General features: G+C 42.8%; 1 protein-coding gene across 1 annotated transcript in view; it reads left to right on the top strand.

Annotated features, from left to right (window-relative positions):
- Nucleotides 1–7,353: 7,353 nt before the first annotated feature.
- Nucleotides 7,354–18,998, top strand: part of BLTP3B (bridge-like lipid transfer protein family member 3B) — a 76,693-nt gene continuing 65,048 nt past the window's right edge. The window contains exon 1 of the mRNA XM_069095214.1: nucleotides 7,354–7,666. Coding sequence (XP_068951315.1) covers nucleotides 7,623–7,666 — 44 coding nt within the window. The 5' untranslated portion in view covers nucleotides 7,354–7,622. The remainder of the gene's footprint in view (nucleotides 7,667–18,998) is intronic.

Below are 18,998 nucleotides of genomic sequence, written 5' to 3'. Positions count from 1 at the left end.
CCAAGACTTTCAGTCTCTAAGACTGGCCTTGCCTTGAGCACACCATTCACCCTTGGAAAACTGAAACCCTGTCCTTCGATGACTTGTCCAGTTTTTCTTACCTTTGATGGCATATTGCAAACCTAGTAGTGTGGCCTTATGAACAATCGGTCAAGCAGTCGCTAACCACTTAATAAGCATTTGCTATGTGCTGGGAAGTGGGAATGAATAGACCAAAAATAACAGCAGCCTTTGCCTTAAAGGGACGATAATCAGTGCTGGGCACTGAGGCCCCTACACTTACCTCTTCTCCATTTCAAATTTACTTGTCTTCAAAATGCAAGCATCTTGAGATCTTCCCAAATTAATTTGGTTTTTTTTGTATGTTTGTTTCTATAACCAGTGCCTAGCTATTTACTTTATTCACTGTAGTTCCTTAAGAAGTGTTCAATGAATGAAAAGGTTTGTTGAACTGATATGACATTAAGAACTATCAACTTATATATTTCTTCTCCCATCTATACCAAAACATTATGAGAGTCATCTATAGATGACTTAAGGGCATTCTTCATGAGAGTATTAATAGGGAACAAGGTGGCTTCTGCAAGTGAAATTCAACAACAAAGCACATCTTTACTATCTCACAATTAACTGGAAAATGGAGAAAATCTACCATGCAATCCTGCGTGATTATACTGATCTCTGGCATTGCCATAGATTTCACCGATAAGGTTGCAAGTGTTCTCTGGGAATTACACAATTAATACAATGCCCTCTTCAAACAAGAGCTTTTGAAGGACTTTTGCATTAATGAGGAGTCCTTGTTTTGTTTAGATCTTGCACAAAGCATCATCTGACCCCAGCAAACACTTTGGATGAGTTCTATTTTTTTAAACTTGATCTCAATAACAAATGGTTAATAGAACTCAGTTGTCTCTGGAATCAAATTGAGGCTTTTTAACATTTTGATATGTGCCTAGGACACTATTTTTTTGAAGACAGCCTTCAATGTTACCTTTTGTTCTACCAAATAAAATCCTATTTTAAAATCAGTAAACACAGTAGAATACTTCTTGACACATGTCTGTGTCAAATGTGTGATTTTAGAGACATAGTCTGGAAAACATCTTCAAGACCCTGCCTATTCCCTTCTCATGTTCTCACTGAGGACATTCTCATTGTATGCATTGACAATTCTCATCAAATTTTATAAAGATGAGAAAGCATGTTCTTATGTGTTAGTTGTATCAGACTTTAGAATGTCACAAAGCTTTCTTAATGAGACCTACAATCATTCCAAAGAGTTTGCCCCAACAATCCACACACGAAAAGACAAGTGGATGAAGGATGCCTATTATGAACACTATGATTTGCAGCTGAATAGACCACTCACTGAGTTATGCCTTCCATACCCATGCAGGCACTGCAGATGTGTGTCCAGAATTGGATAGGAGGAAGACAACAGACTACTTTTGGGAAACAGAATGGCACTTTCAGCAATCCCAAGCTGCTCTCTGAAACAAACCCTACTGTTTTCAACTTCAGTATTCTTCTGGTGGTGATGTTTCATTGGCAGTCACTACAGTCTCCCCAGGTTCAAAATTGCAAAGGCAACATTATAGAGAAAAGACTACCAGCTTTGGAAATAGAGAACCAAGTTTCTCTCTTGGCCCTGCCATATTCTACCAATGTGACCTAGGATATGCCACTTCACATTTTTTTCTCCTCAGTTTCCTCATCTATATAATAAGGCCGTATGACCACTAAGTTTGCTGCTAGCTCTGACTCTGAGATCTATGATCTCAGTATAGTGGGCATAAGCAGCCTGTAGTGTGCGAACAAAGCTGACTTGAGTGTAGCCATCTCAGCCCAACCCATACAAGTTCACTGTTGTATTTTTGGTGTGATTGTTTATACCCCAGAAATTGGCAAGCAACACATCAGGACTTGATTTATTGTTTGATTGTCTGGATTTAAGAAAGCGTTAATTAAATGCAGATTAAACATGAAAGTGTGTGTGTGCATAGATGGTTGTTAAACATTCACCAGCACATCCCTTTATTGCTCTATCTGCTCTGCATGAGCTCAGCAGGAGTGCAGAGGCAGGCTCAGGGAGTGACATCATCACCAGACTGGGGACCAGTCATGATAATGGCTAGCTTGCAGAGTGCCTCACTGCTCCACTGCTTACATTGAGAAGTCCTACAAAAACAATTGGCTAGGAAATGTCTAATGGAAAAAAAGTGGCGAGGTACCACGGAAGAGTGAAAACCACCACTGAACTCCTGTCCCTGAGTCTCCTTGGGAATTTTGACACAGCCATTGATGACCTGTGTGCCACAGCGCAAATGACAACTTCTCCAGGCTTCTCTTTCCTTAGATGTAGAATGAATGGGTTGGGTCTGACCAGCTCTAAATCTATGGTCCTGTGACTCTGGATGACCTCTGAGGGCCTTTTCTAAATCCATGATGCTGGAACTGAGCTCTGTTGTTTGATGCTATGACCCTTTGCTAAGGTCTCTTCCAGCCCTCCATCTAGAATGATGTGACCCTAGGTGATCCCTAAGTGTCTGCTGGCCCTTCATCTTTGTTGCTATGACTGCATGGCTTCTCAGGTCTCTTTTAGCTCTTGATTTGTGATCACAGAAACCCAATAAAAAGGGAGAAGGGAGTCCTGTATTAAGAGCAAAGGTAACAGATGGATGGCTCAAATACTATATGAGTATCCACAGCATATAAAGACACTGATACAGCTTTTAGCTCCCTAGACACAGCCACTATGAAGGAATTATGTGGGGACATGGACAAGAGTTGCACTGAATGAGAAGGCACAGATGGTTAGAGAGCTGCCTGGTTGAATGCCAATGAGGGAAAAGGGAAGGGGGAAGGAAATGAACATTTAGCAAGCATACACAGTGTGTCAGGCACTGTGCCAAGTGCTTTACAAATATTACCTCATTTGGTCTTCCCAAAAATCATCTTGAGTGGTGGGTGCTATTAACATCTCCATTTTATAGATGAGGAAACTGAGGCAGAAGTCAAATGATTTACCCAGGGTCACAGAGCTAGGAAGTATCCAAGGCAGAATTTGAATTCAAGTTCAGGCCCAAGGCTCAATCCACCCTTGTATAAATGAGATTGTGAGTTTTTGGAAAGCATTGAAGGAGGGGGAAAAAAAGGCAGTTAGTAGTTGATAACATTTCTTCGGGTGTTTCTTTTTGGCATAAGTCCAGTCCACGTTTTTTTCCATTTTATTGGTATGTTTTTGAGACTGATTAAAAGTGGAAACCTTGGTATTTTAATTGTGTCTAGCTAAAAGTCTTCCTCCATGTATTTGTTTAGATCCAGCTGTCTTTACTGGTTTCATCTTGAGTCCATTTGTGACTTCATCACTCAAATACAGAGGGTACAGTCCAAATGTCCCACTATCATCGACAGTGAAAGCAGATTTATATTACGCTCCCCCCACACATACGCACACACTCACACACAACATGCTTGTTTCACATTAGATGTTTTTGTTCTTGAGGTTTCATATATGTGTCATAAATGTTCTTTGGAGAATCTGGCTTAGCTATTTCTCATGCCAAACTCTCTTCATGTTTCTTTGCTCCTAATTTGCTTCTTCCTGTTTTGGGATGTGATGCTGTTTGTGGTCCTCTATGATGAACGTTAGCAATGGTCCCCAGATGAAGGTGGACTTAAAATCTGGTGTTGTTCTTGCCTGCCATACCTCCTTGGTAAGGAAGTTAACTGTTTGCTGACTAAGGAGATTTGAGGGGATGGTAGAGTCTCTTTATGGGAAATGTTTTGCATTAATTCAGCTTTAAAAGATGGGGCTAGTTAATTTCTTTACTGTTATCTACATCTCAGCAATTAAATCAGCAATAAATCTATTTTTTTTTAAACAAAAAGCGTTACAACTGCTGTAATTGCATTCAGAGGAAATTAGTTTTCTCTATCCCTCTGGTGTAGTAGATAAGGGACTGGACTTAGCAACAAGAATGTTTTGGTTTAAATTCCACCTCAGAAATATAATGAAACCAGCTCAGTTTCTTTAACTTTTATTTGCTTCTACAAGGAGAACTTGTGAGCCTTCAATTTATTTGTAAATTCTCTAAGTTTTCTAGTTTTGTTGACTGTGGGACTCTAAACATGGGTGTGGTTGAATTGCTCCAATAAGGTACCAATTCAATAGCTGATGAACAAATTGAACTATTAACAGTAAAAAATAGCCTTTGTCATTGTTTCAGTGGATTGAGCATTGAACCTGCAGTAAAGAAGACAAGAGTTTAGATCTTGCTTCAGCCACTTATTAGCTGTGTGACCCTGGGCCAGTCACTTCACCTGTGTGCCTCAGTTTCCTAATTTGTAAAATGAGGATAATAATAGCACTCATCTCCCATATTAAGGCACTTTATGAACATTAAAAATAAATGTTTTTATTGTTAAAATAATGTGATTCTTAGTACCTTTTTTCACCTTTTCTGTTATCTAGCCAATTACACAAGGCTAGGAATCCTTCTTTCCTTTTTTCCCCTTCCTCCCTTCCTTCCTTCCTTCCTTCCTTCCTTCCTTCCTTCCTTCCTTCCCTCCCACCCCCTCACATAACTATGAAATAGATGCATCAACTGGTCAGCCAACCTTCTGGTGATGTATACTTTAAACAGATATAGAACTGTTCACTATCATCATTAATGATAATAATCATGAGTTATAGTACATATAACTCATCACATAACCAAATAGTAACATGCCCATCCAGATTATGGGCGAGTTGGTGGTATTGACTCATACTCTTTCAACAATTCCTAGGCTGTTTGTTACTCTTCTGTGACTTCTTTCCCCCTATGATACCTACCACATAGGATGCATTTATCCTGACTTCATCTGAATAAAAATGTTGATGAGGGAAGGGAAGGAAACTACTCAGTCTGATTTGCCCGACTCTATACCTGCCAAAGCTACATGTGACCAAGGCTACAACTCACTTCCCCATTTCACTTTCTCTGACTGTCCTCCCAAGACCACAGACACACCCCACTCTTTTAAATCTGTCATTTCTAGCTTTTCTATGCCCCTCTTCCCACCCCATTAGGACTGGAGTGACCCCAAAAGGGAAAGAAAGGAAATCTAGTCAAGAGAAACAGGATGCTCTCCTAGAATAAGGATTCCCAATCTGGTGTATGCATAGCCCCAAGAGGATTCTGGAGAAGTAATTAACCTTTTTATTTTATTTCTTATGTACATATGCATAGTACACTTAAAATTTATTTCCTTTCACTTTGAAACAGGAGTAAAGTTTGCTGAAAGCCTGTCTTAGGGCCACTGAAAAAGGTTAGAAATTCATGATTCCAGAGGACAAATGACAGACTATGCTATCTACCTCCTGACAGGTGATGGACTCAGGATGCAGAGGGGGATGTACATTTTCGACATAAATAATACAGGAATTTGCTTTTGCCCAACTATGCATGCTCGTTAAAAGGGTTTTATTTTTCTTGTTTTAAATTGGGAAAAAGGATGAGAGCGAGAGAAATGCTCGTTACTTAAAAAAATTTTTTTTAAAGGATTTTTTTTTGAAAAGGAAAATATCGGAACTCGTCCTAGAAGTGAAGGAAAAATTAGGGGGGGAAAAGGATTGAGCAGAGCGGGAAGAAAGACCCACTTTAGGAGTAGGCTAAACATTTAAATTGGAGGAAAATAAATAAAATTCAAAAGAGAATAGTGTAATGAGGGGGAAAAAAGCTGAATTTGAAGGCAAGTAAGTCATTGCTACCTGCGTCAGTTTCCCTGTCTATAAAATGGAAAGTCGTCAGCACCGACGATTTTTAAGGTGCATTCGGACTTCAAATCTGAGGCCGTCAGTGATTGATGAAGCAAGACCAGTAAGAGTTTCGGAGGCGGAAGTAGTGGTTAGTGTCGAGTTAGAGGATACTCATGTCCCAATTTTGGTTTCTTGACTAAAACTTTACTGCCCCGCCTCTTCCCAGGTTCCTCATCCTCATCTCTAAGGTAGGTTCAGATTTTGCTTTTCCTTGTACCCTAGCCTTGTGCCTATTACGTAATAAATTGGTACTAAATAAATGCTTTTTAACTTGCTAACAATGAACGAAGTGGAATAAAGTGCCTCCTTGTGCACTGGAACCAGCTCATTACCCTAATTCCAAGCCAATTGTTAAATATTCATTGTGAGAATTTAAATCTGGAAACGCTAATCAAGGCTTAGTTCATTGTTTTGTTGATTGTCTACACTTAAGAAAGTGATGGAGAAAACCTCAATAATGCAGACTAAACTTAAAAAGTGTGTCCTGCATAGATTTCCCTCCCAGAGGGCCGATTGTCAAACATTTACCCGCCCACTCCCGCTCCCACCTCTAAAGACAAGAGGTTCAGTAAGTCAGTGCCCAGAGATCCCGAGATACAAGGCCGGCAAATACTCAGTGTGTGTGTAGCTCCAGTCCTTCCCAAGGCAAATTTCCTTTCCTCTATTTTGCCCCTTTTCCCTTCCTCTTCCCCACGCCCCCTAGCAGCCATAGACCCCCTTTTTCCTCCAGCCAGAGATTTTTTTCCATCTCCCCTCGCCTCCCTCTGGTCCTCTCTTTCTTAAAACCTCAGGCTCCCTCCCAAGCTCCCCCTCGCCTCAATCCTTTCCCTTCCCTTTCTCCAGCCCCGCCTCCATGGAGAGCTTGCTTTCGGCCACGCCTCTTCCCTCATAGCCACGCCCCTTTCATACCGGCGTTTCTGAGCCCCACCTCTCCCCCAAAGCTCCTCCCCTAAGTGGATGCCTCCCTCTTCTGTGGATGTCTCAGAGTCCCGCCCCTCATCCCCCTCCCGGTTTCTAGGTTCCCAGAATCTCGGAGCCACGCTCTTCTTTCCTGTAGCCCCGCCTTTTCCTTTTATAGCCCCATCTCTCCTTACTCCGCCCCCGGGGACCTTCTTGGAGTCTCCAGTAGCCCAGACATCCTGCCGTAGCTCCTCCCCTCCTTCCCGTAGCCTGGAGGAGCTGCCTGTGTCTCATGTAACCCCACTCTCCTCTCCCATAATCCCTCCCCTTCTCCTCTTTTCAGTCCCAGGGCCTTTCTAGCCTCGCCCACTCTCTGTAGATCTGCCCTTATCTCCAGTAACTCAGTCCCTTTCTTGTAGCTCCTCCCCGCCTTCCCGTAACCGCACCCTCCTTCCAAAGCCCCGCCCACCCCGTGGAACTACTGTCCTTTCCCTGGTCTCCCACAGCCGCGCCCCTCTATGTAGCCCCGCCCCTCACCCTTTATCCCCACCCCTTTCACTGGAATGGCCTATCCTTTCCCTGTGTCTAACGTAGCCCCTCCCCTCCCTCCAAGTCCAGCCCCCGAGAGGCCGCTCCTCCCCCTAGCGTCTCAGGTGATGGTGCAGTCAAAATGGCGCTGGCGGCGGCGGCGGCGGCGGCGGCCTGAACTGGGATGAGCCAGCCCGCTCCTTGGTGGCGGCGGCGGTGGCAGCGACGGCAGCGGCCGCTGGGGCTAGGGCCGGGGCCTTGGGGCTTGTCTTAGGCCCGTCGCTGCTCTCCCGCGGAGGGCGCTCGGGACGGCCAGTGGAACAACTAGGGAGCGAGCGCGGGTGCGAGGAGGAGAGCGGCGGCGGCAGCTTCTCCCCTCCCCCTCGCCATGGCTGGGCTCATCAAGAAGCAGATCCTCAAGCACCTCTCCAGGTCAGTGCAGTGGGGGCCGGGAGGGGGCCCGCGGAGGGCTGGGGGTGCGATGCCCCTTCCTCACCCCCTGCTGCGGGGGGCGGCAGCCCCGCGACACCCCCCAGTTAGTGACCGTGGCCTTGGAGTAAGCCTCCCCCACTCCTGCTGAGCGTGGTCCCCCCCCCCCCCCCCCGAGGGCGGCCTCCGAGTAATCCGCACCCAGCCCCCCCCAACCCCCCCCCCCCGGCCGCGCTGATGTCAGACTGGCCCCCCTCAGTTTGCTTCTGCTGGGGGGGGGCGGAAGATGACTGGCGGGGGGGATTGTCAATCAGGGAGCTACCGCATCAGGAGCGTTGTTTGTGGTGCTGGGTGACACATTTTTAGGGAAGGCGGAGGTGAGCCCCAAAGAGAGCTGGGGGTGCAGGGCCTCGGGAGCAGGAGAACTCATTCATTCATTCCCGCTGGTGCTGGCCACCTGGCTAGGAGCTGGCCCTACAGATTCCCGCCCCTGGGCGGAGGGGAGGGCTTGCCCTGCCTCGCTTTGCGGTTGGGAAGACCCGGTTCGGAGCTGCCTCCGACATCCACCGCCTTTATCCAATCGCCTGACCTCCCTGGGGCTGAGCTTCCGCCTCCCTCCACGGTGGGACTGGATTAGATGACCCCTGAGGGCCCCTTCAGCCCTGCCCGGCCACTTGGGTCCAGTTTTGTGGGGCAGAAGCGCCTGTCCTCATTAGCGAGGCTGACATCCTTCACCAGTGCTCATTCCTCTCCCACCTCTCCTGGGACTTTAATGGACAGGGCCAGGCCTGGGAGTCAGAAATCAATGAATCAGTCACCAAGTATTTATTAAGGACCTTCTCTGTGGCGTAAACTGTGTTTCATATCCTTCAGGAGACGTTTGCCAGCTGGGTGACCTTCCAGAAGTCATTTAACCTCTCAGGGCCTCACAGTTCCTTATCTATAAAATGAAGGGGCTGGGTTAGGTGACTTCTGAGGTCCTTGTCAACTCTTAATCTTATGTAGTCCTTTGTTTCAGTAAACAAGTAGTAATCAATAAATATTTATTAAGCACTTACTCCATGCCAGGCACTACCATTAAGGGAGTCATTTTTTTTTTTTCTGGAAAGCAGCATAGACATATAAATAAGTGCTATAAATACTGTATCCCCCTCGGAACTCGATCATCAGGAATCTTACAGGAGTCTAATTAGAGAGCCTGGGAAGTGGTTCTGTTAGGTTTGGGAAGGAAGAGGAAGAGCAATACACTGTGAGGTGGGGGAGAAAGGAGAGAGCAAATATGGGGAAAGTTATCCCATATAATTGGGGTCCACAAGTAGAAGTCTGTACAGACAAGCAGGAAGCGGGGAGTGGATGACGCTTGAAACTCAAAGACACACGTATGTGCTGTTGGGTATAGAAATATATTTCACTGAAAAAATAGTGTATGTGTAAAGGAAATACAAAACAAATGTGGGGGTGTAGGGGCATTAGCTACTGAGGGAACTGGGTTAGGCCTTGTATGGGAGCTGTCAGTGGAACTGAGCTTTTAAGGAAAGTAGGAGATAGAGCAGGGAGTGATGTCCAGGCATGGGGGACAGCTGTGCAAAGAGAGGACATGGTTTTCAGTTGGGGGAGCTGTAGCTTGGCCAGTTTAGTCAAGTCATGCCCTGTGATGGTCAGTTGAAGGAAATGGGGATATTTAGACAGAATGTGCTAACCAGCTTCAAGTCTGAAGAGCTGTCCTATGGAAGGGTTAGACTTGTCCTGCATAGCCTCAGGGGATAGAACTTGGGGCCTTGCTGGCAGCTGAAGAGAGACAGTCTTGGCTTCTTAAGGAAAAAGCTGACCTAAAGGGAGTTGGCAGTTGCAGAGCCAAAGGAGCCAAAGTGGCTTTTCTCTCATCAAATGCCTTCAAGTAATTGCTCGTTGACCATTTATCTAGGATGGGGATCCTGTAGAGAATTGTTTTTTTTTTTAGGTATTCTTTATACTAAGTGGCTATTGCCATCTGTTTCAACTCAGAAACTGTATTTGGGTTAGAATCAGCCTTTTTCTGTCTACTACTCACATGCCCTTGGACAGATCACTTCCCTTTTTAGGCCTCAGTTTCCTCTTCTGAAGAGGCAGACTGAACTAACTGGATGCTGCTTTTTTCACTTATAAATCTTATGATCAGTGACATTGTCCCACTGACTTTTGATTTTCCAGGTGACATGAATTGCTTTGGTTTGGTGAAGACTCTTCACTATACCTACCACATTGTGCCCTCTACCCCCTTAATTACACTTAATTACAGCCTCCTGGAGATGAGGCAGTGATTTCCTCTAAGCAATAGTTTGGAATGTTTTCTTGGTCAGATGTTATTGTTAACTAACCAAACTCCTTGTTAAAGTTCAGTTTTCCAAAGTATGCATTCATTAATGGGTGTGCTTATTTCCACAACTAGTTTTGTGGTAGGTAAATAACCAGAGGCACTAAAATACCCCAGATTTTGGATTCCTTCCGATGTAAGATAGAGTTTGTAAAGGCCTGGACCCTAAATTATGGATGTTGGCCTGTATGGGGATAAAACCAAGAGTTGTCATTTTTTCCATTTTATAGTGTGGTCATAGTCAAGAATGACTCAGGCAAGCTGGCAGTTTGTTTCTTGCTTAGCTTCCCCATATTTGTCTCTTAGGTCAAAGGAGTGCTGAATAACCTTGTTCCAAGTAGTTACTCAGAAGTTGCTCATTGAGTTTTATTAGAGCAAGCCTCATGCTACTTTTTCCTTTTATCCACTGACAAGTTAATCCTTCAGATTCAAATCTGTCAAGCCCATCATTCAAATTAATCTTTCATAAGGACAAATATAATCATGCATATGTATAATAAAAGTTTGAACTGTAATTCAGCTTGAGTGAACTGCATTGCTAGCAGTTTTAAAAGAACTTTAAATTCCTAAATCTGTAAAATGAGCTGAGTTTTGAGAAGTTTAAAGGGAAAACTGGAACAGCTACAGAGCACAAAGATGTTTTAGTTCAATGCAGAATCAAATAAGACAGTACAGTATGAAATGTATATCATAAATATATGAGAGCTTTATAGAGAAAGATACATTTCTTCACAACGTGAGGTTTAGACTCAAAGCAGTGGTGAACCTGTGGGATTTGGGGTTCAGTCCAAGGCTATACTCAAGTACCTAAAGGGTCACACGTTGGTTCCTCACCCTTGGTCAGAGTATCATGTGTTTTAAAAAGGTATAAGTAACCCAGAAGCCATGTCAGAATTCCTTGTTGAAAAAAGAAGGTAAGCATTACTAAACTGAGGTTTTGTTTTTCTTTTGATTTGATGTTTGGATAAGGTCTGATTTCAATCAGATGTTCCTGACACACATTCCAGGACAAAGGTAGTGGTTGTTTTTGGCAGACCAAGGCAACAGCCACATGTTCAGGATTGAGCCCTGAGGTTACTTTTTAACTTATGTGATCTCTAATAGTTCTGTCATGATTTATAATGAGTTTCTGAAACTGAAAATGTTCAGTCATTTAAGTTCTTATGCATGATTCATTGACCCCATTTCCATTTCTACCATTTACTGGCTACCTCCTGTAATCTGATGTCTATATGTACCTACACCAGAGAGAATTAAGCTGGTCTGGTTTGATAATAAAAATGACAGTGGCACTTCAATGGTCCAGTGGATTAGAGTGCTGGGACTGAAAGTTGTTTTGAGTCATTTGTCTGACTTTGTGACCCTGTTTGGGCTTTTCTTAGCAGAAATACTGGAGTGGTTTACCATTTCCTTCTCCAGCTCATTTTACATATAAAGAACTGAGGCAAACAGGGTTAAGTGGCTTGTCTAGGGTCATACAGCATGTAAGTGTCTGAGGCTGGATTTGAACTCAAATCCTCCTGTCTCCAGGCCTGGTCCTCTATCCACATTACCTAGATGCCCTGGACTGAAAGACCAGAGTTCAAATCTTGTTTCAGACACATATTAGCTATATGAGCCTAGGTAAATCACTTAAGCTCTCTGTGTCTCACATGTAACATGGCACTCATAATTGCACCCACCCCCATAGGATCATTGTGAGGATGAAATTTGATAACATCTCTAAAGTGCTTTGCAAATATTACAGTGCTGAATAAATGCCAGCTATTATTATAATTGTTATTATAATTGTTGTTATATTCATAGAAGTTGAGAGACTAAAGGAAATGAAAGATAATTTAGACAGCCTTTTTTTTGTATTCATGGACTGCTTTGGAAGTCTAGTGAAGCTCATGGTCCCTTTCTTAGACTAGTGCTTTTAAATGCCTATGATAAAATAAAGAGGACTTCATAGGAAAGTAGTTACATTAAAATAAAGATGTAGTGTTTTTCTTGTCCAAGTTGATAGACCTCTGAAATCTATTCACAGACACCAGGTTAAGAATGCTTGTGTAAGAACGTTCAACTCATTTAATGATTGATCTAATGAATCAGTCATGATGTTAATCTAGTGGTTCAGAAGATAGTTGAAGACCTTCAAGGGACACGAATATCTTTACCATCTCTGTGGAGCAGGGATGTAGCATACATAGCAAAGATGATATGTGAAATGATCAAAGGCCTGAGTTAAAGATCAGTAGCTCTTAGAAGAAAGGTGTGGTCTGGAGGCCTGTATGAAAAAGAACCTACTCTAAAGACCAAGGGCTGGAGAGAGAAAGACTGAGATCAGCTTGGGCTTCTGGTAGCATTTGGGTAAACTGGCACTGAGGGACAGTGACCATGTTGTTTAGGGTTGGAGGGGAAGCTGTGTCACTTAGAAGAAGCCTGAAAGAGCCAGGGCCTGATTAATGTTTTAAATCTGTGCTAAGCTAATTAAGCAACATGAAGCAGTGAACCTCTAATTTACTCAGGCTATGTATAATTTGTACCCCAAGATGCCATGATTCCCAAGTGAAAATACTTCTTAGGATTTTCTGTCTAGATCCGGAAGAGACCTTGGAAATCATTTTAATCCAATCCCCTCTTTTTCGTTATCAAGAAACAAGCTGAGAGAGCCTTCTTAACCTTACTTGCCCACAGTAACACAATTTGTAGGTGACTAAGGCAGGGTTTGAATGCTGGAAGCTGCTCTAAACCCAGTGCCTTTCCCACCCGAGCACCCTGCTGACAGAGGTGGGGTGAGGTGATTAAAGACAGATGCATCCACTTCCCTTGGGCAAAGGCATTAGAGTATTGCCTAAGAAATGGGGATGCCAACTCAGGGAAGCCTGCTGTTTGGTAACTTCTCAGGGGCACTGTCTGTATTTTGTCAGAGCAATGTGAAAAGTACTAAGGAAAAAATGTGCTTATTCCAAGTCCACTACACTCTCTAGTGGTGTACTGCACCATCTGGCTTGCTCTCTTCTGTCCTTGATTCCCTCAATACCTGCCCTGCTAGTTCCCAACTTAGATTCTCTCTCAATATCTTGTTTGTGCTCAAGAGTTGCTTGTTGGAAGAAGCCACGAAACTGCCCTTGTGGGTCCACTATTATTGTGTCCATTGAATCTTAGAGGCTAGGAGGAGAGCTACATCATTCTCTGTGTCCTTTATTTTGTCACCTTCATTCTTAATCTTCCATCTCTTTATTGGTTTCTCTTCTGCTTACAAATTGGCTGTTGGATTGGGGTGACTTCATAGTTCTCGTGGTAGAAATGAGGGAAAAGTGAAAGGATGACCTGATAGGCCAACATGGCACCCTTCAGCTATTGTGAATCAGCCTTCTCAGTGGCACAGAGAAGGGACCTATACTAACCCAGAGGTGCTTGAGGCACAGTGGTTCCCAAAGTGGGCAATACTGCTCCCGGGCTGGGGGGGGGGGAGTTGCTGGAATGATCCAGAGGGCCTGTAGTAATTTGGGGTATAATTATACAATTAATCTAAGACTGATTTCTTAGTTTGTAGGATTTCCAGGGGAGGCGCCAAGTAATTTTTTTTTTTTTAAATAAAAGGAGGCAGTAGGCCAAATAAGTTTGAGAACCTCTGCTTTAGGAGAAATTTCCTTCACTGTCATTAAGGGTCTTGGAAAAGCTGGATTGCTGCCTTTAGGAAAATGGAAATTAACTTACGTAGTGCATTCAGTAGCTCTCCACAGAGTTCTTGGTTTTTAGGGATTGTTTCCTGAACCCGGAGAGGCCCTTGATGACTTAGTCACTGCACAAGTCAAAGACAATTAGTACTGATGGGGATGGGAAGTAAAACCCAGAAGCTTTAGCTGGAGGATGTGTTGAATCCTGCTGAGATCAGCTTTGTAGGGAAAGGACTTGGCAGTGGAAGTGAGAGTAAGAATTAGGAGCTATCCCCTGCAGTTAGAAAGCTTCACCCTATTACTACACCTGCATTCACCCCCCAGAGGGATTTCCTTCACTGAGGATTTAAGCCTTTCACCACGTAGGTATTGGAGAAGTTTTAGAAGTAGTGTAAACCTACAGGTAGAATGATTGCTGTTGAGGATGTGATCCAGTGGAATCAATTTGGAGAGCTTACCAGTGATTTACTTTTTCAAAGCCGGTTAAATCAGAGACTGGAGATGAGGATTTCTCCCTTGTCCCTTTTTAGGTAGTAGCCAAGATGGGGAGTTATCCATAAAATATGAGTTTCGGTGATGGGGTTCTGGAAGGAAAAGGGTGAAATTTTTAAAAGAATTGAATTTGGCATACTGGATCTATCACACCCCCCCCCCCCCCCCCCCCATGACTTGGCCTGCCCTATAACTAGTCTATTTTGGGTGGCAATTAGATCTCACCTTTGGCTCCTGAAATGGCCTCAGGCCTTAGCTATAGGCTTCTTTGCCACAATACCATAAAACTGTAGAGAGATCAGCTGGTGAAATTTGAATGTGAGATCTAATTTGTTTGGGCAGATAGGGCTTTTGTTTCAAACAGGCTCTCTGGGGAGGGCAGAAGGGGCCTTGATGCTTAGGGCCTGTGACAGCCTTGTGAGTAGGTAGGGGGCACAGTGTGGGACTGAGCTTCAGGAAGATCTGAGTTTAATCCCTGACTCTGAGGCTTGCTGTATGCTCTTGAGGAAGGTCCTTGACTTCTCTCAGGCTTAATTTCCTCATCTGTAAAATGGGGATGATAATAACCCTCATCTCACAGGGTCATTCTGAGGATCGGGTGAGATCAGATGTATAAAGCCTTCATTCCTCTCCAGGCTGCACTCCTTCTTCTCTAGGTCTTCTCCCTACCTGGGCACACCTTTCCTCTATTCTGTGCCCCTAATGTCACTTCCTTTTGTCTGTCTTCTTTCCTCATTGCAATAGGGGCTCCTTGAAGGCAGGAGAGTCTTTCTTCTTGAACTTGGATTCCTAGGACTTAGCCCAATGCTCGGGGGGCATAGACAGTATGGAAGAAATGCATTTGACTTGTTGACTTTGCCAGCCTCAAAGCAGGATTTGGGGAAAAGGACTGTAAGTCAGAGGTATGCTTAATAGCCAGTGTGATCAAATGGCAATTTCATGACGGAGAATTAAAGGGTATATGTCAAAATCTGGTGAACTCAGGGTTGAATCATGTTTAAAGCAAGTGATTGCAGCAAAAGGATATTACGTATTGAGTTTTTTAAAACAAGTTATGAGGTTTATTGCATAAGGCATTTAATTATTTTGTTTAAATCAGTTTGTACACAACTATAAATGTATTTTGAATCTATTACCATCTTTCTGTTCCCACTAACATCTTACTACTTCAAAACCTTATTAACATTTTTTACCACTTGTCTGGAGTATTGTAAGAGTTTTCTGTCTTTGTGCTTCTAGTTTCTGAGCTCTCCAAACCATCCTTCACAGTGTTGCCCAAGTAGTCTCTGTAACAAATGAAGAGGAGGAGGGGCAGAGGAGAAGTAGGAGGAGGAGGAGAAGAAAGAGCCTGTCTGATTAAGCTACTGTCCTGATGAAAACAAGTCCAGTTTCTAAGCTCTTTATGGCCTTCAGGCTCCTTGATGGTCTGTTTCCAGGCTACAGTTTGAGGCTTATATCATAACCTACCTTTCTCCATGAAGTTTTGACTAGCCTTCTTTCTCCCCAGTCTCATCCTGTTCTCCCTCACCTCCATGCATTTGCACAGTCTGTCCCAGGTGTGGAACAAGCTTCCTCTTAATCTTTTGCAGAAATCTTTTGGTTCCATGGAAACCCATCCCATTTCTGACCTCTTGAGGCTTTGCCTTATGTGGTGTGCTCTGCCTCCAGTCAAAGGTGATTTCTCCCTGCATGAATCTTTCGTTCCATCTCTTCTATACAGATCTCTCATTCTAACGTTTTCTTTTTTGGGTACTGGACCTGTATACCCAATAGGGATAGGGAACCCATGGTGAGAGAACTCCCTCTCCCATGGAGATTGGCTCCTGTTCTGCAGCTTGGGTCCTTAGAACATGCTAGGTATTGAGAGGCTAAATAACCAGTCTGGAGTCACCCAACACACACAGAAGCAGAAGTAGAATCGAGACCTTCTTAGCTCCAAGACTGACTCTTCATCTACATACTTCATTGCCTCTGTCATTCTAACTTAGTTTGTGTTCAGATCATTTGTGGATCCATCTCATCATCCTGCCAAACTGAAAATCCTTGAGGACTGGATTCTGTTGGTTTTTCCTAGCACATAGTAAGTGTCTAATTGCAGCCAAAGTAACCTTTGCCACCCTTGCACATGGTAAGAACATAGTCAGTGTTTCTTGAATTGAATCTCTCTCTCCTCTCTATTCATGTTTGAGCAATCAGTTCATAAGTATATATCAAGTGATAACTGTGTGCCAGGTACCATGCTAGTTTCTAGAGATATAAACACAGGCCCTGCTCTTATGGAGAAACAATATCCAGAGAATCAAACTCAGCCTGGTAGCATTATACGTGTATGTGTCTTATCTGGTGGCAAGGAGTGAGATGGTAGACAGGGAACCAGGAAATGTAATGTCAGGGTAGGTCTGGAGGTCAGGGCAGGGACCAGTGGTATCTGGTCTCATACCCAGAGATTACTGAGGAGAACTTTGGACAGTAGAGTATTCTACCTCTCTAAGGCCCTGACTGAGTCAGCTGGGGCCCTAGCACTCTTGGGAATCTCCTCACTGTTAGACTGAGGTGTGCCCAATCTGAGCGTGTGTGTGCTTGTATGTGTATGTGTACTTACATTCCAGATAATGGCAAACAAAAGTCATACTAAAATGGGATAAGCTCCATTGTAATTTTAAATGAAGCATTCCAAACAGTTAAAAATGTATTTAGCTTGCATGAATAATAGTTTAGCCATATATTTGTATATGATCACATAAGATATATAACTTTTATGTAGCATTTTAAAGTTTATAAAGAGTGCTTTGTCTCTCTTTCCTTCTCTCTCCTTCTCCTCTCTCTCCCCCTGTCCTTCCCTCTCTTTCTCTATGTGTACACACACACACAATACACATACACACACACAGAGTATATTGATTGAACCCACAAAAGTTTGAAAGTAAAAAAACAAAGATGGCACGGTACAAACAAAGAAGGCCACCTTCTGAATTATTGTTGACTTCTGATGTAAAGTATATATACTTGCTTTCTTAATCCATCTTATCAAAGGTAAATCTCTTAATGTCAGGAACTGTGTTCTACATATAATTTGTTAGAAATCATATTAAAAAGCAGCTGAGTAAATGGCTTGGGGAAAGGAGCAAGTGCTTTTCAATAGTATGTTACTTTGTCATACTTTATGAGGTAATTATTAATGTATGAAATACTGACATTTTTGTTCATGAGCATTGCCTGTATGTGTACAATATTAAGCAATTTTTATAATCAACTTAAAAAATACTAAATGTTATAACCAGAAATTATAGTCATAATAGTTTTGCTACAGTTTTTGCAGACATTAAAAAATGAAACTCTGACTTATTGAGAATATTTCTTTTTAATGAAAAGTTATTAATAGATACTAATTTCCTTTTTATAATGTCGGAGAATCATTAAAGAACTAATTATATTCTTTTGAAAATACCGCGTCCAGGTGTGATTCACTTAATCTAGTAGATGCTGTGTAAATCCAGTCATGTCTTAAATATACTTTTTTAAAAAATTGTGTTTGTATTTGTATCTATCTTTTTTATATTTTCAATTCTAAATTCTTTCCCTCCCTCCTACTCCTTTCTCACTCATTGAGAAAGCAAGAAATATGATACCTGTTATGCATATGAAATCATATAAAACACATTGTTAGCCATGTTGGCACAAATAAATAAGTAAAGCAAGAAAAATAATGAAAGTGAAGAAAATCAACTTCAGTCTGCACTTAGAGTCCATCAGTTTTCTGTCTGGAAGTAGATAGCATTTTTCATCAAGTCCTTCGAAATTACCTCATATCATATCATGCTGAGAGTAGCTAAGTCATTCACAGTTGATCGTTGTACAATATGGCTGTTACCGTGTACAGTGTTTTCTTGGTTCTGCTCACTTCACTTTGCATCAGTTCATGTAAGTCTTCCCAGGTTTTTCTGAAATCCTCATGCTCATCATTTCTTGTAGCGTAATAATATTCAATCCCAACCATATACCACAGCTTGTTCATCCTTTCCCCAATTGATGGGCATCCCCTCAGTTTCCAATTCTTTGCTAATAAACTTGTCCTTTTCAAGGGACTGCTGGGATGAATCTTTGCAAAGGGAAGATTTCATAAATTTGTTGTTTTGTATATTGAATTTTTTCAAATAGAGGCATGTGATGTTTGGACTCTTCCCTCTTCTTCCTCCATAACTGCCTGTGTCACTCCCTCTTTCCAGAGGGATCCCAGCCGTGCTTCTGTCTCTTCCCTTCACCCCATGTTTCTCTTTCATCCCTTCTTGATTTTTTTGGACCTTTCCACTTCCTCTTTGCAACTGCATTGCCTCTACATGAGGATCTTCTTCCTTTCTTGTTCTCCTCCTCCCTTGTATGTGTTGTCTTCCCCCATTGCAACGATAATATTTCTAGTTAGCATTTATATTATTGCTTTAAGATTTGCAAAACATTTTACAAATATTTTCTCACTTCATCCTCAAAATGACCTTGAGAAGGAGGTACCATTACTGATCCTCTCTTACAGATGAGGCATTGTAGGTTAGAGAGGATCAGGTCACACAGCCAGTGTTTGAGGTAGGATTTGAATTCATGTTTTCCCAACTCCAGGTCCAAAGGTTTAGCCATAGTGGCACCATCTACCTGCATGTAAGCTCCTGAAGGATAGTGGGCATTGTCTCATTTTGGTATTCTCCTGGTCCATAGTAAACACTTAATAAATGCTTCATTTGTCTCTCTACCTGAATAAGTAAGTATGTAGATTAAATCTGGACTTTAACATTCCCTTCCCTTCCCTTCCCTTCCCTTCCCTTCCCTTCCCTTC

This window comes from Petaurus breviceps, unplaced genomic scaffold (genome assembly GCF_028583685.1).
Source record: "Petaurus breviceps papuanus isolate PSGF00001 unplaced genomic scaffold, PetGlider_PUasm1.0 225, whole genome shotgun sequence".
In the NCBI taxonomy this organism is placed as follows: Eukaryota; Metazoa; Chordata; class Mammalia; order Diprotodontia; family Petauridae; genus Petaurus; species Petaurus breviceps.
The sequence above is the reverse complement of the archived record's forward strand: the minus strand, read 5'-3'. Positions and strand labels throughout refer to the sequence as shown.